This window comes from Mustela erminea, chromosome 12, assembly GCF_009829155.1.
Source record: "Mustela erminea isolate mMusErm1 chromosome 12, mMusErm1.Pri, whole genome shotgun sequence".
In the NCBI taxonomy this organism is placed as follows: Eukaryota; Metazoa; Chordata; class Mammalia; order Carnivora; family Mustelidae; genus Mustela; species Mustela erminea.
In genome coordinates this window covers 84,149,878-84,173,046 of record NC_045625.1, presented here as the reverse complement: position 1 = coordinate 84,173,046, position 23,169 = coordinate 84,149,878, and the positions used below count along the sequence as shown (strand labels likewise).

At 51.0% G+C, this 23,169-nt stretch overlaps 1 protein-coding gene across 5 annotated transcripts in view; it reads right to left on the bottom strand.

The window, feature by feature from the left end:
* The window catches only part of KANK1 (KN motif and ankyrin repeat domains 1), a 195,941-nt gene that overhangs the window by 25,070 nt on the left and 147,702 nt on the right, over positions 1-23,169 (bottom strand). For 4 of the 5 annotated variants that reach the window (XM_032306226.1, XM_032306223.1, XM_032306224.1 and 1 more), the window contains one exon: positions 2,041-4,698. In XM_032306226.1, the coding sequence (XP_032162117.1) occupies positions 2,041-4,698 (2,658 nt within the window). Of the gene's footprint in view, positions 1-2,040; positions 4,699-7,245; positions 7,444-23,169 lie in introns of those variants that run through there. The other variant, XM_032306227.1, reaches the window with a different exon arrangement.

Here is a 23,169-nt window from a genome sequence, read left to right as displayed (position 1 = left end):
ACTCATGCTCTCAACTCTCTCCCTCTCTCAAATAAATAAATAAAATCTTAAAAAAAAATTATGTCTACTTCTGTTTGAATGCTGCAGGTCTCCTCCACCTGAGCTGATTAATTAGGCGTTCATTTGCAGGGTCAGATTTACACAGGGATGTCTGCGATGTCATTGCCACTGGAAAGGGACCAACAAGCACCATCGTACAGCCAGGCAAAACCTTCCCCTGTTCCTGACGCTCAGGGTGTCAGGCAGACGACCGCAAGGGTACAGCTAAATATTTTTGGCAGGAATGTGAAATGGAAACCCCCGTTTGGGGAGGAGGGAGGAAGCTGGCAGGAGAATGTTCTTAGAATGGACGCCCCACTGTACCAACTGTGTCTGGGGATATTTAAGAGTTTTATTCTGACTTCACATCTGACCTCAGAATTTTTTAAAAAGAAGTGGAAACAGACCTATGATTACTTAAGCCTTTGCTTCAGTCCACCTGTCATTTTTATCCTATTTACTCTAAAATGACCCCTCTGTACACTTAACTAGACTCGACTCTAAAAGGCAGAAGGCCCCCACCCATTCACCGTCATCGTCATGGTCGGTTTTTTCTTTGACAATAAACTATCTGTCCCACAGCACGCTGACTAAAAACAAATATGATTTCAGGTTTGGAAGTGGACACGTGGGAAGACAGAAAAAGAATCAATTTCAGTCTGTTTTAACCACTCCCCTTTTGACTATAAAGGGAAACAAGGAATGTAAAAATTTGTCAATGGTTTACTCACAATTCAGTCCATACTGCATATTTTCACAACCAATTAAATTCAGTGTGCACTCATCAAATCACCTGAAGCGTTTACCTGAATTCATTTTACCTGCAGCACCTGGTCAGAGCGGAGGGCGTGTTTTGGTAGCTTCCCAAACCTCAACTACACTTTAGCTTGCCAACCTAAGAAGCCCCACGGGACACACTGCTAGCGACACCACCTAGGACAACAAAGGGCTCTCCTGACCACCTCACGGGATGGGTGCCCTTCGAATCCCCACTTTACAAGTGTACCGTAAAGGGGGGTGGGGTGGTATTTCCTCTCCAGGTCATACAGGTTCGCGAGCGGGGGAGCCGGGGAACAGAGTCCTGTCCAAGGAGGACATGAGGACCGCTAGAGACACGTGAAAAGGAAGGCATGTTAACGAGGCTCGCAGGGAAATATTATAGGTCATAAAATCTTCCAGGGTGATTTCTCAGTTAGTTTCAGTTTAAGAAAAAGTGGTAGTGAGCAGGAATCGCAATGAGGAAAGGATGAGAAAGACAACACCTTAAGCACCTGTCACAATCGACCCCTCTCCGGAGAAGGTCCCTTCTCTGGCTCCGGAGGCCCTTATCAGAGAGGCCTTTCCGGACACCCCCCGCCCCCCATCTCCAGTTGCCGCCACCCCCGACCATCAACACTCACTCTCCCTGTAACTGGAGTTCTTTTCTACAGGGCACGAGTCACCCCCTGACACACAGTGTCCTCAACCGGAATGTAAGCATCGTGAGGACAGAAGCCTAGACCTGGGCTTAGAAGAGAGCAGCAACAGAATCGTTATTTGCTCAATTAATAAATGAATTAATGCAATCTCTCTGCCTCCATCAAGGTTTTAATTAAGAACACTTCATGCCTGTTATTTTTACTGAGCACGGACTGGTCACTATGGTCACAAACACTGTGGGACCTTTGGCCGCTGTCCTGCGTAAAATGAGTAAATGCGTAACTAGAAGACATGGTAGCAAACCATCAGCCCCGGAAGGCAGCCCCTAGGCCAGCCAGCCTGAGCCTGCTTTTCTGCTCCCAGCCACCGTCCTCCGCCTGAGCCCCGTGAAACCCTCAGACAGAGGGCATCAGCAGAGCTCCTGGCGGGTTGTGACTCCTGGTGTTCGTTCTACCCACGACCATTCTGAGCCTTCCTCCGGGTTCCAAAAAATGATTCAAGCGGGTGACAAAAATCCACACCCCCTTGAAGTACGTTATCCCCGCCCTTCCTCATCCCCAGGTCCCCCGGAACGCCACTTACCTGTGACTTGACCCCGACTCATTTTTGGCAGCTCCGAGCTCCTCAGCTCCTCCGCGCTTGCCGACTTCATGACGGAGTTGATGGAGGACAGCGCGCTGATGAGCTGCGAGTTCAGAGAGCCCATCTGGGAGTGCGGCTCCCCAAAAGCTTCCGCCAGCTCACTGTAGTTCTCAGCCAGCAGCTTCTGCTGCTCCGCCAGCAACTTCTGGACGCGCTCGATGTAGTGATCCAAGCCGTTCATCGTTCCGGAAGGAGCCTGGGGCTGGGGGTCCTCTGCAGACTCTCCAACAGGCTCATCGCCAACACCTACACTCCTCCTGCTGGCTGCCAGCCCCAGCGTCAACTGGGGAGGACCACAAGCTATGGTCCTCATCTTGAGACCAACCAGGTAGTTGTCCTGAATATTTATCTGCCCCACGCCTGACTCTTTGGTCTTCACAGCCGACGGCCTGTCAAACTCGGAGCTGCCGGAGAGCACCGTTCCCACTCCAATGGACCGCATCTTGGCAGAGGAGTTGACATCCTTAACACGGCCTTCTCCGATGGCCACAGTCCGTGTCTCCACGGTCTGAGTGCTGGTCTGCTTGTCCAAAGTGCTGAGGGAGGTGTTGGTGCAGGAGTCCACAAGGGTGGCCATCTCGGTGTTGGTGGACTGGTCCACCTGCTCCCAGACCGTACTGGTGTGCCGGCTTGTGGTCGCAGGCACCGCCATGACAGCGGCCTCCACCTGGGGCACAGTTTCTGTGCTCAAGCCCCGGGACGTGCACTCCTTCGGGGGGCAGACAGTCACGTCAATGGAGCAATCTCCGCAGCCGATCGATCGCACCTCCTTGAGATGCAGGTTGGTCTTGAGGAGCGAGAGGTCGTTCACAGACTCCTCCGTGTTGCTGCCTGTCTCGCAGACGCTGATCTCCACCCCCACGCTCTGGTCGCTCATCTCCACCGACCTCCCGGCACCCTGGTCCCGCGTCTCCACCCGTTCCTTGACGACCCACCGATGCATGGGCAGCTCCGGCCCCGTGGCTCTGGTCTCACAAGCGGGCTGGCAGGAGACCGCCACGCTCCACGTCTGCACGGAGGTCCCGACGCCCGCGTCGGCCACATCCACGTGCCGGCCAGCCATCTGGTCCCTCGTGGGCACCACGGCCTCCACCATCGTGCTGCACACAAGCGGCTGGGCCATCACCGCCTTGTCCACCTTCTTCCTCGAGCCGGCGGCCTGCAGCTCCTGCTTGAGTTTCGTCATCTCGCGGTCATGGGTGGTTTCTCTGAGCTGGACTTCCAGGCGGTAGATCTTCTCCTTCAGGGCCTCTATGGTCTGCTGCTGCAGCTCAATTTCTTTGTCGGCCTCCGTGGTCACCCCCAGCATGGCCTCTGTCACGCCGACCCCGCAGCTCCTCGTCTCCGCGACCGTCCCCACAGCGGCATCCCGACAGGTCCCGGGACCCCTGCGGTACACGACCACGTGGTCCATGCGCTCGTCACCTCCCACGGCCACGGAGCGGTACCCGCTGCCCTCCTGGGGCCCCGGGGACGCCTCGCCGCCGCTGTCACGGATCTTCTGCTCCAGGGCGCGCATGTCCGCCGCGAGCTGCCGGAACTCCCGGATGCTGTGCGCGCTCTGCTCCACGCTCGCCATCTCCTCCTCGTCGTCTATGTACAGCTCCCCGCCACCCCGCCGGGCCCGGGACAGCTCCTCCAGCTGGGACGCGTTCCCAGCACTGTAGGACCGTGGCCTCACGCCACCGATGTCATTCTGTGCTGGAGCTCTCTGGTTTTTCAGCTGCGAGGCCAGCTGCCGCTTCTCCTCTTGTAGGACTGAGATCTTGACCTGGAGCACAGGGATAGTTCGCACCTGCTCCTCGAGCTCCTTCAGGCGTTTCAGGGCGATGGCCATCTGCTCGCGGATGTGCTGCAGGTGCACGGGGCTCACATTGGTCACTGGAGTGGAGATCCCTGAGCTCAGGGGGCTGTGGCGGATGGAGCTCCCCATGGATGATGTGGTGGCAGCAGCTGGGACATAGCCACCGTAGTCCCCGTTGCCTTGGTATCCGTTCTGAAGTGGGTGCACGGTGGGATTGTGGTTTCCAGAACCCAGGAAGGAGGACAGTGAGCCCGTGGAGCCCAGGCCTCCAAAACTGGCCAGCCTGGGCCTGCGGAACTCACCAGGTGCCACCTGCATGGTGACTCTCTCCTGTTCCAGTCTTCTCCGGGTCTCCATCAGGGTCTTGGTGACATGAAGGTTGTGCTTTGGGAGCTGTGGTGAGGGGGGAGGCAGCTGCCGACTCTCTGGGACGGTCAGAAAAGTGGGCGAGGTCTCCAGAGGGGCAGGGGGCCTTGGGGTTGGTGTCGATGTCACTTGGCTTCTGGCGAGGAGGAAGGGGGGGCACTGCTTGTTGTCATCACTGTTGGAGGAGGAGAGGGATTCCGTGGAAGTCCACACACCCTGCTGGCCCGGCGCGGTCCTGCTGTCGGGGCATGGCACAGATGGCTTCCGCCTCTTCTGGATGTTCAGTTTCTTGATGGTGTTTCCTTTTTGTATGTCATCCACGTACTTGAGAAAATCTAAGTCTAGCTGATAACCGTAGGGGGTCTCCACAAAATAAGGATCTTTTTGTTCCTTGTCATGATTTCCATTCAGAACACCCTCTGCTTTCCCTAGGAGAGCGAGAAGAGAATATTATAATGCCATACAATATACTTGTTTATAAAAGCTACAATTGGGGGGCACTTGGGTGCCTCAGTCATTAAGCGTCTGCCTTCGGCTCAGGTCATGATCCCGGGGTCCTGGGATCAAGTCCCGCATCAGGCTCCCTGCTCCGTGAGAAGCCTGCTTCTCCCTCTCCCACGCCCTGCTTCTGTTCCCTCTCTTGCTGTGTCTCTCTGTCAAATAAATAAATAAATAAATAAATAAAATCTTTAATAAAACCAAACCAAACCACTAGTATTTGTGTATGGTGCAGTGTAGCAGACCACTATGACTTAGGAGTTGACAGACGTCTTTCTGTTCTAATCCTGGATCTACAACTTAACAGCTGGGTGAATACGTTAATAAAGCCCTTGGAACTTCAGTTTCTCCCTGAGTAAAAATGGAAATACAAGTATTTACCTCATAAGGTAGTTAGAAGAATGTAATGAGACAGTGGTTTTTAAAGAGCCAAGCATATATCAAGTCCTCACTAAACACTTTATTTTTGAAAAGAATGTATTGGAAAGACTTGAACACATTTCGAGGGGATCATCTCTTTTGTTGCCTACAGTCCGCTGAAGTCTAGAGAGCAGTCCTGAAGACTCTTATTTTTATAAAGTGAACACGGAGGCACCAAAAGTGCAAAGTTGGAAGAACAGACCAAATCAGCACAGATCCAGGAACCCTGGGACAAGAGTCCTCACAGCAATCACTCTTAGACGGGCTTTGCAGCCTTTCTAAAGGGCGGCCAAGGGCAGCCCTGGTGCCCGACCACCTCCAGAAGATCATAGTTTGAGCCAGCCCTCGCTGAGAGAGCCAGGACCCAGAGGCCGGATGACTGACGCAGGAACACAGTCGGAGAACAGACTTCAACTCTGTTTTGTGTCTTCCCTTTTAAAACCACCACCGCCACCAAAACCTTGCCCCAATTCCTCCTCTTTGACTTCTTTTGGACATACCGTTCCATACTCCAGGAATACCCTGTTTTGCATTTTAACATATCCAAACAGATGCAAAAAAGAATGAAAATAAAAGCAAACCTATACTCCACACACTGGATCCCTGGGGGCAATTCAGTAAATGCTACTTCTGGCTAAACCAAACATTTAGAAAAGGAAACGCAAGAACTTTTTCAAGGCACAGACCTTGCTAGTGACCTGAGCTGTGCATTTCAAGTTGAAAAGCAAGGCCGTTTTTGTTTGTTTAAATTGTAGGATTAAGTAATGTGTTTTCCTCAAAATCATCATAACAAACTCTGCATTCTTTGAGCTATGCCAAGTACCCGAAAGCAATGAGTGAAAATGCAAGCCATTTGTACCCCTGCTCCTATCCTGGGTATAAAAACCCACCCCGCTTGTCAAGACCTTCCAGCACTGTGGGTTTCCTGCCTGCCCTTCCCAGTCCAAACCCTGCTGAGCATTTCCACCTGATCGTGTAAATGCTCTGAGTAAACCTTTCGCCTCCCATTTGCCCTCTTTCCTCTGAAAAGTTGGAAAGAAAAGTACAAAAAGACTGCCAGGCAACAGAGTTGTGTATTCTTCGTGCCCTGATTTAAAACAATATTAAACTGTTCTGCTGTCCACACCCAGGCCCTCGATTTCATTTCTAAAACATGGAAAGAGAATTCCCCTGGAACAAGGTGCTCAGCCTTCACCACGTTCTCACCTACGGAAGGGTGAGCTGATGCTGAGCCGGCGCCTGGAAACTTGTGCTCATGCTACCGGAGCGCGTCTCTCCTTCCCTCTTTCTTGCCTTTTTAAACTCCGCACGGACAACGTGCTCACTCCAAATATGCAGCCCGACCTGTTCCCGGGGCTGTCTGAATTCCACAAGCAGAGAGAAGCTGCGGGCTCGGGTGTCAAGCAAACGCAGGCGGATCTGACGGGGAGGAGCGGGGAGCCGGCGATTCTAAAATTGGGCTGTGGCTCTTCCAGGCCACAGGGGGCTCAGCCCAGGGACCAGCCCCTTCCCCGCCCCGCGCTGCGCTCCGCTGGCAGGCGGCCACCCACCCCCTCCCCGGCGCCCGCTGCGCTCCACCCCCCCGCCGGGCACCTCCAGGGGAGGGGGGCGCCCGGGGCGCTGCGCTCCCCACGGGCCGGGTCGCAGCCGGCCGCACACCCACCAGCGCCCGAAAAGCCCTGTCCGCGGGGGCGCCCGCCGCGCTCCGCTCCCCACCCGCCCGATGGCCGCCGGCAGCTCGGCGCTCCTCCCGGGCGCCCACGGATCCCGTCGGTAGCTCATCAGATCCCGGGCGCCCTCAGGGCTCCGCTCCCCGCCGCCCAGACCTCCCGCCCGCGGCGCAGACACCCGGCGCCTGCCCCCCACGGCCGGCCCGCTCCCAGGCGCGCGCCCGCCGCAGCGCCCCCCGCCCCGCCGCCCGCTCACCCGCCGGCTCGCAGCGGGCCCGGCCCCGCCTCGGACGCCCTCCGTCGGTCTTCACCCCATAAGGAAAGGAGGTTCAGCGTTCGTGCACACTTCGCCGGGCCACGCGCGAACACCATAGGCCCAGGTCTCACCAATGAAGTCTCCCTGCGGCTCCGGGGACGCCACCCCCCGCGCACGCAGCGGCTCGGCACTCCCCGCTCCCTTAATGGAAACAGGAAACCGGGATCTGGCGAAACCGTGTGTTCTTCGGGCCGGTGGCGGCCAGGCGCACACAGGCGGCCGGCGGCTTAAACACCTCCGCACAGAGGCTCTGTGTCCGCCGGACCCGTCGCTTCCAAAGGGGAGGGTGTGTGCTCCCGTCCTCGGTCACCTGAGGAAGTTCCAGGCACAATAGGGCCACTGTCCCCAGCAGGTTCTCCAAGCGCCCCGAAGTCCCGGTTGGTCCGGGGGCGCTGCGGGAACGTTTCCCGGCGCTTGGCGCCTCACCAGCTACAAGCAGCTATGCCTTAAGTCTTAATCCCAACCAAGCCTTTGCCCTTGCTAAGAAGTTCTTTGAAACACCCCACCTTTTTCCAGCTACAAAAGTATTCCATGCTTATGTTAATTAAAAAAAAAAAAATCACCTCCAGGCCATTGAAAGAATGAAAAAAAGCCACTCAGCTCTCACCCGTTAGGAGAAATATCAATATTTTGGTATAACCCCAAGATTTTCCTGTGTATTTCTTAACATAGCTATTTTACCCATTTTCAGTAGAAAAGGTTAATTTTTGTTTTATCTATTTCTCTTCAAAATGCTTTTTTTCTTTTTTCTTTTTAATGCGCAACTTGATGTCAGGATTTAGGACACAACAAAGCACATCACATTTTTCAGTGAAACTTAACTGGCGGCCAGCCCATCTTTAGTTATTTGTGAAGTTTCACAAAAGGTCATGCTGAATTATCCCCCAAACGAACTCTGGACTTCTACATCTGGGACTCAGGAAAGGTTAGAATTTAACCATGTTGGGCTTGACGATTTCCTAATGCTCCTTAAATCAGACTATCCTAAGGAGACAGGATCTATCCCCAGCACCTAAAAAAAGCAACCTGGGTTTCTCAAGGTGTCATTTCTGCAATCAACTGTCCACTGTATGTTCTACAATTAAGTGAAGACACCCAGTGTCATTTTTACCTCCTGCTTTCTGGGGTACCTTCACGTACAGTAACACAAATATGGCATTTTATGAGGCTCTGATGGATTTCCCAACTTCCCCACTTGTGGAGGTCTTCTCTCTGTGCTTGATTAAGGATGTTAAGAGCAACAAAATCAATTTTAATATTTCCTTCACAGCTCTCCCTTCCCAATCATACACATTACTTAATAAGATGTGGGGAACTATGGAGATGTTTAAACATGTTTCCTGAAGGAATAACTGAATATATAGTAGCATATGATGAATTTTTAAGAACATCTTAATATTCTGTAGGCAGAAGTTGCTTGCTCTGTATTGGCTGTAAAAGACAACTTTTACATGAAGCTGTTTCAGTGGTTACCTTCAGGTTGTGGAATCATGGATGGTTTTTATGTTCTTATATTTTATACATTTTTACAACACATGGTTACCTTTTAAAAAATATTTATAAGATTATAAGAAGTTACTGGAAAGCAAGGGAAAATGTACTGAAATAAACTCCAAGAAAGTCTGTTCAGGAGGGAGACGTACGGGGCCGCCATAGAAAAGACATCCCGATGTTCCTCTGTATGTATGATCCCATCTTGGAAACTAACAGGACTCCAGGTTTAGTTGGGCACATAAAAAGACTATATTTCCCTGGCCTCTTTTACTGTTAGTATGCCATAGGCAGAAACATCCTAAAGCAGAACCTCCCTTCGAAGACACAGGAATAGTTCTCCGGCCTCCTTTCTTCTTTGTCACGTCCGCCATCCTGCTGCCTGGAATGCAGATGTGACGACTAGAACACTAGCTCCCTCACCGGACTGGGAGTTCACACATAGGGATGGAAGGACAATGTGCTAGAAAAATCCTAATCTCTAAGAGCTCTGCAGATCAGAGCTTTTATACTACACCTGGGAAGCCACCTCTATACATCTATGTGAAAGCAAGAGAAAGAAACTATTCTGTGTGTTGTGTCTCTGTTACTTGGATCTACACTGAATTCTAATGGATAAGGCAATCTCTCCTCCGCGTCTCCCCTCCCCCACAAAAAATTAAGACCAGATCTTGAAAAGAAGAAGAACATTAAATGATTAACTGGGGAGATGTTACAATAAAATTCTTTTATTACAGAAATTTTTATTAATTCAAGAATAATCAGGAAAGAATAAAAACAACACTTCTTAAAAAAAATCTCTAAGTGGGTTATAAAGAGACTCTTAACTGCCTGAAACCTTTTTTTTGGACTAACAGGGTTATGCCTGTTTATATATAGCCAAGAACCACTGGCTTTGTCTGCAAATGGAATCCTGAAAGTAACAGCTTCCAACAAAATATTCTGGAATCACAGGGTTGTCCCCTGGGGTTTACAAGAATTTTCTAAATGTCTGGAAAGCCAGTGGTGGAGACTGCTCCTGGCACCGCCTCTGCCTTCATTATATAGCATTTATTAAAAGCTTAATTGGGTGCAGAAAATGGTCCTATTCAGTGGAAAGAGTAGGAGGAAGGATTATAAGAAATAAAAGGAGGTATAGTCTGCTGGGAAATAGATGCCAAACACCCTAAACATAACATTAATTGAGATCAGTTAGTTACAAAGGCATATTATCGACGAGAACAATATGCTCGTATATGAATAATTAATCAAAACAGAATGGTGTTAACCAAGAGCTGAGTTTTTAAGGGAAAGCAAGTGATGACAGAATAAAAGGGCCAAGGCCCAGGGCAGAGACTGCTGGTACGGCCCGAGGACAGACGAGCTCAGAAGAGCTGGGGGGTGGCTGAGTACGAAAGAGGCCACCAGACTCAGGTCCCAGACCAGGGGGATCTGGTCCACTTACAGTCACCCTGTGGGGCACACCCCGCCCCATGCTAGAGGCGAAAAAGGCCTTGACTCAGACTGTCTTGGCACTGTGTGTGGACTGGACCAACCAAGGTAGGCCAAGAGATTAAATTCAAGGGGACCAATGAGAATGTTATCATCCTCAAGTGTGACACAAGGACCAACCAAATAAAAAATTTATTTGTACATTCGACTCATAATTAATATTGATAAAGAAAAACAGTCTGTAGTAATAATATCCATCCATCCATCCGTCCACCTGTTCATCCATCCATCCATATGCCCGTCCATTCATCCATCCATCCGTCCATCCATCCATCCGTCCATCCATCCATTTATCTGCTGTTACTATTTACCAGGCTCTGTCCTAAGAGCAGGGGACACAGTGTGAACAAGAGATAAGGTCCCCACTTTCATAAGACTCACAGTCTAGTGGGCAGCAGGGCGCATGGGGATAAAACCCAAGTAAAATACGAGGCAAAAATGAAACAAAGAGGTGGAAATCACCAGAATTTATCCTGTTGCATCAACATAAGGAGACAGGCCACTAACAGCAGGTGCATGGATTGTGGCGTTGACACCATCTCTGAGCTGACCTACTTCCTACACACCAACGGTATCAGAGACCCTCTTCCTGCTTCTCTCTCATGACCCACTTTCTACGGTCTGCAGTTTGGGGAACCGAACACCAAATGAAAACAACACTAAGTAGAGACAATGTCCCAAGTCCAGAGCAAATTCTCTTGTGTTCAGAGAGAAGCTGAAATCAACAAACTGATGGTAATTCTACTCTTCATTTATATATTTGCCACCTATAAAACTTAAGAGCTCTGTGAAAGGGGCCCAATTTATGGCCTCAAGAAAAATTTAAAATTTCCTCGCAGTTTATCTGCATTAGCAAAGTGAAATGGAGATACGAATATCTCGAAAATCACTTTTTTTTTTTTTAAAGAGAGAGACAGCGCATGTGCAAGCGGGGGAGGAACAGAGGGAGAGAGAATCTCGAGCAGGCTCCGCCCTCAGCTCAGAGCCCCATGGGGGACTCATTCTCACGCCCGAGACCAGGACCTAACTGAAATCAAGAGCTGAATGCTCAACCGACTGAGCCACCCAGGTGCCCAACTTCTTTCTTTCTCTTAAGCAAGCACTATGCCCAACGTGGGGCTTGAACTCAAGACCCTGAGATCAAGAGTCGCAGGCCCTACTGAATGAGCTGGCCAGGTGCCCCCCAAATAATTTCAGGTTAATCTTCACTTCTCAAGGAAATAAAACTTACTCTCCAAACAATACTTAGTTTGAGCAGACCAAAAAAAAAAACCAAAAAACCAAAAACAAAAAACACTCCCTGGGAGGTAGGAGATGAGGCTAGATGGTAGTAAATGAGTCACGGGGTTAGCCTCGTAGTGGTGGTTCTCCACAGGGGGTGATTTTTGCCCCATGAGGGACATACGGCAATATCTGGACACCTTTTTGGTCGTCACCATGGGAAGGGGGAGCTAGTGGCATCTCGTGGAGGGAGGCCAGGGTTGCCGCTGAACACCCCATGGTGGGCGGACAGCCCTGCCCTCCTCAATGGCGGATTATCCGTCCAGAACGTCTGCTGTGCTCAGGCAGAGACGGTCTGTGCCAAGGACAGGGAGCAGAGTCAAAACTTCCCATAGAGCGACTGAGAACTTGGGTCACAGAAATCAGTCTCCATGCCCCCACTTCTCAGGGGGACCATAACATCCAGCTCCAGGGACAGGGTAAAAAAAAAATAATAATAAAATGCCACTTTCGAGGAAGAAAACGCTAAACACTTTTCTACACAGGCTGCCCCACTGAGGCAGTCTTTAGTCTGAGCAAAACCCAGGGTTCTGGACTACTACGTCCTGGTGGACTTTTCAACGGACAAAACTTTGATATTATTTCTTTATCTATGCGTGAGCATCCAATGACTTCTGGTCTCGCTGCTGCACTCTATAGGCCCGATTACTGGCTGAGTGACGGCACCATGAGAAATAATTACACCCGTGGGCCACAACTTCCATGCTTTTAATGTCTTTCTTCACCAGATGCTCCCCTGAACTGTTGAAACTGAACGGCGCTGCTGATTCCCACAACCGCACTGTCTCCACTCCCATGGTGCACGAAGGCTTTGCCCCGAGAGCTGAGTCAGTCTCCGAGAAGCACATAATTATCACGGGTTCCCATATTTAAAAGCAGCAGAGTTGCAAGCCTCCCGTCGTTAGAAGCCGTGGAAAACACTCCACGTGAGCTCGGGCGGAGAGGCAGGAAAGCAAACCTTCCCATGAAGTTAATTACTCAAAGTATGAGAGCAACTGCGTTAGCAAATCAACTTTTCTAGGCTCAAAAGAGTGGGACAAAGAAAACAGTGAAGTGGGATAGATCCTTCTGGACAGGTTTAACAGGAAAGTTCTGCGGATGGCACTGTTAGCACTATGACTTTCAGACCCAAGGACCTTCCCCGGACGCAATCCACAAGCAACCCCGGTCGGTGCAGAGCACACAGAAAGGAAGACAAGGTAAGCGTTCCTCTTTCTGCTTTACAGTGACGTAGGGCAGATGAGATTTCCTCCTGCTCTCCACCACCGAAGAGTTCCTTTCCCACCCGCTCGTGGCCCCTCCCGGTTAGCACACCCGCCCATCCGTTCGCACACACAGTGAGCACCTACTGGGTGTCAGAGCCTTTGCTCATAGCCACTAACCTGCACGCCATCCCCACACCTTCCCCTGTCTCCCACCATGACCCCTTTCCATACTGGCTCCAGAATCCCACACCCCACAAAAAGCATGCTGACCTAGGGAAGGTGCAATGACCCGACTGAAAGAAGGATCTTCTTCTTTTATCCAGGAAATATTTATTAAGTACCTACTGTGTGCCAAACCCGGCTAGGGGCTGCTCAGCAAATCAGACAGAGAGCCTGTAGGTGAACGTGTGAAGTACAGGAGGGGACAGACAAGGGGGTGCAGAAAGGAAGGGCCAGCGGCGAGGAGTGCGGTGAAAGTTAAGCCCAGGGAGTGAGCTGGACAGAGATGGGGGGCGGGGGGTATGGATCGTGCTGGGACGGGGCTGGATTGGAGGAGGGTGCTGGGAACCAGGCAGGGTGTATGCTTGCAGGGGAGAACGCAATGGGAGAAGCTCCTAGGTTACACCCAACCTGCCCTGTTTAGACACTGAACAGAGGACTGTGCCCCGGACTGCGGCAGACAGGCAACCACACCCCAGCCAGGCAGGGCCCTGGGAGTCCGGTGTTTGGCTCCTAAGTGCACTGAGAAGCTATCAAAGGGTTCTAAATAAGGGAGTGAAATGATCAGATCTGCATTAAAAAAACAGGATTTTATTTATTCATTTGACAGAAAGATAGAGAGAGAGCACAAGAAGGCAGAGGGGCAGGGAGAGGGAGAAGCAGGCTCCCCGCTGAGCATGGGGCCTGACACAGGGCTCCATCCCAGGACCCTGGGATCATGACCTGAGCTGAAGATAGCCGCTCAACCGACGGAGCCACCCAGGCGCCCCAGATCTGCATTTTTAATAGGACTGCTCTAGCTAGATGCTGGAGGATGGACTGAGAGCTTTCCACGGATTGCTTCAAGTCCCCATAAATGTTTCTCCTGGGGTCACAAATCCTTTGCACGGAGTTGAGTTTTAAAACAACTCGAGGCTAAGTGCCAGCCATAATGTTAAAACCCCCAGAACTTAGAATCTGCATTTGGGATGACCTATGGCCTACTGGGAAGGCTTGACAAGCTCAGCTCCTCTGGGCTGGGCTGGGGACCAGGATCAGCTCTCGGGACTTGCCCTTGGGGGCTCTCACCATGACCTCATTATGCTGTCAAAAAAGAAAATATTTTTCTTTAAACCAGTGGATGACTCACTGCAGAGAAAAATGATAGGATTTCCTCTTCTGAAGGTCATTAAAACATGATAAATCTAATCCGGGAGGGACACGTGTGGCACGGGTGAGGGTCGGCCCGAGCGCTCTGGGATGCAGAGGACAAAGGGGCTCTGTACTTGAAACTCTAGGAGGGGAACCTCAGAGATTGAATACGTCTGTGAAGCAGGAACATTGTCCCTGACAGCCAGCAAGTGTGTCTGCACAGGAGGGAAGGCCAGCTGGCATCTGACTACCCCCGACGGCTCTCACCCAGCCCATACCCTTCCCACACCTTCCCAGGTGCTGATTTAGCTGATGCGAAGGCTAAAGATAGAGGGTTGGGTCTGGGAGAACCCAAGCAGTACATGGTAAAATCCAACTCTTCCACTCACTAAGCTGGTTTCTGACAAGCTCCGTTTCAGGTCAGTCTGTCCCCAGAGTCACCTGTCAGAGTTGGCCTGCCTGACAAGGATCTCACTGCAGGTGGCCCCAAGGGCCTGAGGTGCAGACAACATAGAGAACTCAGAGAACATGTGCTTGCCCATGAGTTATTCTCAAATGTCAGCACACCTCAAATCAGCTATTTAAAGACGGGGTCAGGATGCCTGCGTAGCTCAGTCCGTTAAGCACCCGACTCCTGGTTTCAGCTCAGGTCATGACTTCAGGGTCCTGAGATCAAGCCCTGCCTTGGGCTCAGCGCTCAGTGGGGAGTCTGCTTGAGGACTGTCTCTCTCCCTCTGCCCTACCCCTAGCTCACTCTCATGCATTCTCTCTCTAAAATGAATAAAAATTTTAAGATTTTATTTATTTGAGAGTGAGAATGAGGCAGAGAGAGAGAGACAGAGAGCCAGAGTGGGGAGAGAGAAGCAGACTCCGGGCTGAGCAGGGAGACTGCTTTGGGGCTCGATCCCAGGACCTTGAGATCAGGACCCATCTGAGCCGCCCAGACATCCCAATAAATAAGTCTTTTAAAAAAAAGTGGGGCACCTGGGTGGCTCAGTGGGTTAAGCCTCTGCCTTCGGCTCAGGTCATGATCTCAGGGTCCCGGGATCGAGCCCCGCATCGGGCTCTCTGCTCGGCAGGGAGCCTGCTTCCCTCTCTCTCTCTGTTGCCTCTCTGCCTCCTTGTGATCTCTGTCTGTCAAATAAATAAAATCTTAAAAAAAAAAAAATCCATCAAGGTCGTGCAAGAAAGGAAAGTCCGAGAACTGTTCTGGGCTGCTGAAGCCCGAGAGACATGGCCCAGGCAGGCCCCTCCCCCTGCGCACACACAGAAGGAGACAGAGTAGACAGGGTTAAGTGTTAACCACTGGGGAGTCAGAATCAGGGTGGAGGAGGTAGGAGAATTTCTTCAAGTTTTCGGGAGGTTTGAAATGATTTCAAAATAAATTGCGCATTTATGTCTATGTGTAGGCACAGACATGAGGGATGAGAGATGGAGATGATAATGAGCCTCCTTTGCTTGTGCCTTCAGCGTTTTTGGGGGGACAGAAGTGCCATCAGCTGGTCACCGGGGAGCACGGCCAAGACTCGTATACGCAAATGAGGCAGCCTGTTTTTTTTTTTTCCTTTTAACCAGGCCCGATGCCCCTTCTCTTCTCTATTACATATGCTTCGAGGAATGTTACATTTGTTTCAGGTATCCCTGGAAACGTGAAAGGCTTCTCAATTATTAATGTTGCCGATTGATATGCCAGGAGCCCCATGAGAGAAAATAAAGTCTAAAGGCTCCTTTCTGGGGCGCCCAGGTGGCTTAGTCACGTAAGTGTAGGGTCATGATCCCGGGGTCCTGGGATCGAGCCTGCTTCTCCCTCTCTCTGTCCCTCTGCTGCTCTCTCCCTCTCTCTCTCCAATAAATAAATAAAATCTTAAGAAAGAAAAAAATGAACGTTCCTCTCTGTGGCATCAGAAGTCGTCGACAATTTGGCCCGAATCCAGCACCTGCCCAGTTTCGTTCCCACCCTGCACCCCAACCTATGGAACGAACAACTGTCCAGGCCAGCCACGCTCGCTCATTCTGGTCCCTTCTCGTCTGTCAGGGTTAACTACACTGTCTTGCCTCAACCCCAGCAGCCCACCCTTCGTCAAAGCTTCACTTATCCACAGCTGCTCTGTCCCGGAGGAACTGGTCACCCTCTTCCCTCGGCCCTGAAATGCTCTGCCTACACATCCTGACCAGCAAAGCACGCGCGGGTCTTCCCTCACCAGACGGTGTCTTGGGCAGGGGGGTGGGGAGCACAGGAATCACGTAGAATTTCTTCTCCTATCCCCGAGTGCTCGGCACACACTGTGCTCACTACACGCGGAGATGAGAAACTCCGCACTGAGGCATCTAGAGATTGGTCGGCAATGGCGGGGGAAGACACGTAATGACAGGAACCGGCACTCTGGGGCCAGACGGCCCGGGTTTGGATCCTGGTTCTGCCACTTCCCGGCTGCTGGCACGTTGGATGGTATTTCAGCTGAGTAACTGGGAAAAGAACAGCTGTGCCGCCCAGCATGGTTGTGGACTGCTTCGATCCAAGCCTGCAGCCCGTTATCATTTACCACGAGCAGATCGCCCTCCGCTGTCAGGTGAGGCGTCCTGGATGACCCAGAAGGCCTCCCCGCCACCCTGCTGCTTCTCCCCGGTTCTTGAGGCGTTGAGCAAATGAGCTTGCTACAATGTTGAGGTCCAAGCTGGACTGGGCCTCTGGGCGTGGGTGGGGGAAAGGCTGGCTGGGCCGAGCAGGGGATGTGCGTGTGCCTGTGGGGGCTCACCGGGCCCAGGGAATGCGGCAAGGAGATGCTGCTTTGGGGGAGAGGAAGGCCGGGTCCAGCATCAGCCACGCGGGAAGGAGGTAAGCTAAAACCAAAGCGAAAGTCAACCCACACCCCTGACCTTTAGCAACAAAGTATGGCCAAATCAAAACATCCTCTTCTAATACGGGGACATGAGTCTGCACTAATTTTCCTGAATCATCTCGTGCTTTCAGCCCCACAGGAGTCCTGAGAGGAAAGTGTGCTTGAACACACTGGGCACACGTGCGCGGTACTACCTCACCCCGGGGCCGTCCAGACTGGCTCCCCTAGATGGGGGAAGGTGTAACTTTCATAAAACAAGAACAGGAGCTATCGATACTCCCAAGTTCACGGACAAGCCACGGGGCTGCAGGGGCCTGAGATGGGCCGTGCAGAGAGCAGGTCCGCATGCATAAAATGAGAAGGGAGGTGGGCCTCGGGAATTCCCACAAGTTTCTTCCAGACTAGGACCCTCCGACGCACTTCCCACAGAATGTCGTAGCACCGCACGCTGTGTGACCCAGGGGAGAAGGCAGGGCATGGCGGCAGGTGTCAGACCAGAAAAGCTCGGCAGACCGCTCCCATGGCCCGTCTTCTGCCCATTTCGTCCCACAGCACCTTTCCAGAAGCATCACAACAACACAGCCTAACCACGCCCCCAAAGCAGCTTACCCTTGCTGTAGTAGCATCAGTTCTACTCTGGACCTGCTGGAAGAATCCGGATGCCAGGCTGCAGGTGAGCTGCTGGGGGGGAAGGACGTGGAAAGGGAACGGAATGGATTGTGTTTTAACAGAAGGTGCTCACTGTGCGTCAGGGAGGCACGCCACACAGCAGGGCCCACACGGCAGGGCCCTCTCCTCCAGCGCTCTGCCTGCTGTCAGGTGCGGACACGCTCGAGCCCAAATCTGTCTCGAAACGGCCACCAGCCTGCCGTCAGGACCCTCCCCTGACCCACCGAAGCAGTGCTTGCTCGTGTTCATGGTCTTGTTTGGAGAGATGCGACTGAAACCCAGCCCAAACTGGTCATGCATGCGCAGCAGAGAGCTAGCGGGGGACGGAAGGCTGTTTTCCAAACTTTCTTCAAAAAATAACACTTCATTCTAAGGGTAAATAGGGAATGTGACAGTTCTAAGGATAATTCTGTGGAAAGCAGTGGAGGAGCACAAGCTGGGACAGTGGGACAGAAAGGGCTTTTCTAATAAAGCAGCACTTGTTTTGGGGGGAGGGAGGAACTGGAGTAACCGTATAAATCACAGCCTGTATTTTGTTTTATAGTGTTTATACAAGAACAAGAAGCCAGCTTTAAGGCACACTGAACAGCTCCCCATTAGAAAAACAGAGCTGAAAACAAATGACCAATAATGGATTCAGCCTCACAAAAAAGGAAATTCTGGAACTTAAGTAAACCATAAACTCAGAAACGCAAACCTTAGCCTATATGTACCACCGTTCACTCCCACGACAATGACATCTTTATGTTAAAGCTGAAATGGTCAGTGAACCAAAAATCAAGTACAAGGTATCCTTTCCAGCTTGTAATAAAAGCAAACATTTTTCATAACACACAGAGCTTGAGTTCCTATGTCACCCCCAAACTTCACACTCTCCTCTTTTTTTCTTCTTTTGGGCTTTCTTACTCACCTCCCCAGAAACAAAGTAACTATGACTTTCAGCAAGCAGGAAGCCAGGTCTCCAGCAAACTTCCCTCGTCATTAAAGAGACTAACACACATGAGCAGGGCAGGGAGCCCGGGAGCTGCTGCAGAGAATTCATTTCTACCCATTTGGAATTTCCTGACCAACTAGCACCCTCCTGGCGGCGGGGTTTAATTCCAACACTCCGGGCGCCAGAGAGACAGCAAAATCTACCAACCAGCAAAACTGCCAGCAAGGATCTTAACAGAAAAATAAAAAGGTGAAGGCACATCGCCCCCATGCCCCTTCGGATTTTTGGAGCATGGGCTCCTCATTTTCTTTAGACACCGGAAATGCCGACCTCGAAATCAGTGGCAAACCTGCTCATTCGAGGAAGAACAGAGAAAAGCAACAAATGCTTTCTGTTTTTCTCCCCTCACTTCTTCCCTTCCCCAAAGCCTCCGGAGCGGAGAAAGCTTCGTGTTATAATCCGGGACTGTAACTCAGCAGCTGTCTGCGTAAAGGGATGACTCAGTCGTACAGCTGAGCCCAGGAGGGGCTGGAGGTGAGGGTTCCTCTGCTTGCTTTACTCTTCCTTAATGCAACATGTAATCTGAAGGCTAAAAACACTCCTGGGTGTACAGCACAGACCCAAGCTTTTGTTTTCTTTTCTTTCATCTTCTCTCATGCATTTTTACCCAAATTCGATCATGCGACTCTCAAAGACACAGACTTAAGTTCCCCTCCAACAAGGGCATTCTGTTTTAGGATGATCACATCTTTCAGCAACCACTGATTTCTGCTTTAAAAATATAAAAACGAGGGGTCCCTGGGTGGCTCAGTGGGTTAAAGCCTCTGCCTTCGGCTCAGGTCATGATCCCAGGGTCCTGGGATCGAGTCCCGCATCGGGCTCTCTGCTCAGCAGGGAGCCTGCTTCCTCCTCTCTCTCTGCCTGCCTCTCTGCCTACTTGCAATCTCTGTCAGATAAATAAATAAATAATCTAAAAAAAAAAAAAAGTAAGAATGATATGTTCCTCTAGCGGTTTAAATATATTACCTAAAACAGAAAGAAAGAAACAGATAAGAAACGGTACTTTAAGACATTTTTCCCTTGGCCTATGAGCCTAAGAACACGGGCTAAAAGTGATTCTAGAAGAACGAGATTTACAGAGCTCTGTCTACAGGGCAAACAAGCAGAACCCGTTCTAAACAATAAAACAGAGATTAACAAAGATTAGGGATGACTCGAAGTCACCCTACCTTGCAGGGTAGAGCCGCAAGGAGAAAGGCAAAATTTTATAAGAATCCACTGAATTTGCCTTGTTTGACTGGTTCGTCTTGGTGGCCGTGCACACACACCTCACTCCTTTTACCTTCTGGTTCCAGCCTCCTGGCCCAGATCTGGGGGCTGGGTGATTATCTCTGGGACACAAAACTTTCTATGTGAAGCTACAAGGACTAAACATTTTAAGACGATGTGGGGCCCATTTGGGCTTGTTTTCCACCAAATAAGTAAACCGATTCAGAGAAAAATAATAAATTAAGAACAAAGCTTCAAAGTGCTAGATACTCTGAAATACAGGGTCCAAATAATTTCAAGTTATTTTACCCACCAATACCTACCTTAGGTAAGAGATTTTTGTTAGGTGTCTTTTTTTCCCTTTTGGGGGACAAGGGGCTTTAAAAAAAGCTTTATTAAGATACTTACATGCCATAAAATGCACCCATTTTAAAAGTGACTTATTTGGGGCACCTGGGTGGCTCAGTGGGTTGGGTCTCTGCCTTTGCCTCAGGTCATGATCCCAGGGTCCTGGGATCGAGTCCCGCATCAGGCTCTCCGCTCGGCGGGGAGCCTGCTTTCCCCTCTCTCTCTGCCTGCCTCTGCCTGCTTGAGATCTCTCTCTCTCTGTCAAATAAATAAATAAATAAAAGAGCGACTAGTTTGATGAGTTTTAGTAACTGTATACAAGTGTGGCATCCATCCCCACGAACCAGTTTTAGGAAATGCCCATCAACCTAAAAATCCCCTAAGGCTTGTTTTATCATTTGCTTTTTTAACAGAGCAAGTTTTTTCTCTGTACTTGTGAGAAAATTCTGGTACTGCTCAGTCACGTGATTTTATTTCAAACTAGGTATCATTATCCAAAGGCTTGTTTTTAAGAACTCAGTGGAGGGGGCAGCTGAGTGGCTCAGTTGTTAAGCATCTGCCTTCGGCTCACGTCAGGATCCCAGGATTCTGGGATCCAGCCCCGAGATGGGCTCCCTGCTCTGCAGGAACCCTGTTTCTCCTTCTTCCCCTCCTTGGGTTCCTTTTCTCGCTGTGCCTCTCACTCTCTGTCAAATAAATAAATAAAATCCTAAAAAAAGAAAAAAAGAACTCAATGGAGGAAAGCATCTGAATGTAGGGTTTCTTAATCCTGCAAAAGAGAATGCTGCTGAATTTCTATTTCACCAACATTGTGTTCAGGTAAGAGCACAGCTTAGCCTATTAAAAAAAGAAAGAAAGAAAGAAAGAAAAAACAGAAAAAAAAAAAAAAAAAGAATATAGCTTATTCCTGAAACAGCTGAAGGTAATAATTTTGTACGTGTGCTTCCATTAGGGTGAGGTCTAGCAGAAAAAGTCACAGTATACTAATAAATACCCAGTCTTTGATGAAGAAGGACAAAGGTCGGGAAGGAAGAATAATTAAAGACAGGCGCTCTTTCTGCCTGGAGAGTGCCAGTCACGCAGGCTCCCGCTGTCCGGAGACAGACACACCTGCCTGCCTTTACTTTCTCTTAATTTACGTCCAAAAGAAGCATCCCAGCCAGACGTGGGAGGACGGGGATGTACTCAAGGCTTTGCCTCTGACAGGTGCAAAGGAGCCGGGAAGGGTGACTCGCAGTGAGAAGGGGAACAGGCCGTGGACAGAAGCCTTCTGGTCACCAGGCTGGTCGAGGGCACCAACAGTGTTCACCCCTGGGGGGCAGCTGCAGGGCTCCTGGCTGCGATCAAGCCTTTCTGAGCCCACAGTTCTGATGTTAACTGAACCGGAATACTGCACCAAGACCTTTTCCCTGGGGCGCCTGGGTGGCTTAGTGGTTAAGCAGGCTCCCCATTGAGCAAGGAGCCCAATGCGGGACTGGATCCCAGGACCCTGGGATCATGACCTGAGCCAAAGGCAGAGGCTTAACCCACTGAGTCCCCCAGGTGCCCCGGATTACCGGCATTTTACAGATAAAGTTTATGTCATCCGCTGTGTGAATGCCACCTCCTAGGGAAAGGCCACGTGGGCAGTCCATCTTTACTGCACCTTCAGGACCCCCCCACCCACCCAAAGGTAGGAGGAGGGGGAGGGAACTGGCATCTCTGAAGGGTCAGGAGGCGAAGGACACACTTTTGCTTGGATTGTTCCTTCCAGACCTTTTTCTTTTCCTGACCTTCCCACACGAAATCCTCCCAGTCTGCCCAGACCAGCTGAGCATCAGTTCTGCCTGAAGGTCCCTCGTCCTTCCGTGGCCTCTTCCACCCTGGCTCTCAGGAGGGCTTCTTCTCGCCCTACTTGTGCACACATCTCACTCCCCGACAGACTCATCTCAACGAGGGCTGCGCCCCCCCCCCCCCCCCGCCCGGCCATACTGCAGGTGCCCCGGGCCCAGCCCATCAATGCAACTCCTTCCAGAGGAGCCAAACTCTGCAGGTTACTCTTTCCTTCTAACGAGATGTACAAAAATGTCAAAGATTCTGAGTCCCTGTCCTGGTTTTTTAGCGGAGGCAGGCCTCTGGGCCTGAGGGGGTCATGGTACGAACATCACTTCTAGCATCTGAGGTATAAAGGCCAAAGCTGGGACCTCCCAGACAGGCCCCCACCCTCCCCCCAAGTTTTCAACCCCCGCTGCACAACTAAACGGCCTGGGGCTGTTTGTAAAAGTGCTGAGCTGCCCCCCACCCCACCCCAGTGAGTCAGAATCTCCTGGGCGGGAGGAGCCGGGACATCGCCATGTTCAGAAGTTCCCCAGAGGGGGCTGAACTGAAGCCAGGAGGGAGGACCTCCACTTCAAACCAAGCCAAATGTGCAACTCCGAGTGGTCTTCCTTTCGGCTTACAGGAGCTGAGAGCCCTCCAGGGGGCAGCCCGTGAAGCATACACGGACCCTCAGGGTCCAGATCATAAACCCAAGTACCTTTAGCATCCAGGCCAGTAACTGAAAAGAGGGGTTCAGGGCAGCTGGGGAGACCAGAGAGCACCTGTTCCCTCCGGTTAGCTCACGTGGCCTATAATACACCACCCAGCGATGCCGCCTCTTCTGACTTTCCCAGGGAAACTGAGAAAATTCGTGTTTTTCTATGGAATTACCTAGCTTAAAACATCTTGGCAATTAACTCAAATTAAAACAAAGCTTTGGACTGGTCAAACGGAGCACACTCCCAGGCCTCACTGTGGCACACAGCAAGGACTTCGTGCTGTCCACGTGGGATCCAGTTTCATTCATGTTCGCATCCCTGTTCCCTTCCCACTTTCCAGGTGACCAATTTCTTCATTCCCATTTTATTATTTTTTAAAGGTTTTACTTTTAAGCAATCTCTACGCCCAATGTGGGGCTCGAACTCATAACCCTGAAATCAAGACTCACATGCTCCACTGACTGAGCCAGCCACATGCCCCTTCTTCCCTTTGTTCCTTTGTTGGAAGAAACTATAAAACTGTGGCACCTGGGTGGCTCAGTCGGTTGGGCGTCTGCCTTTGGCTCAGGTCACGGTCCCAGGGTCCTAGGATCGAGTTCCA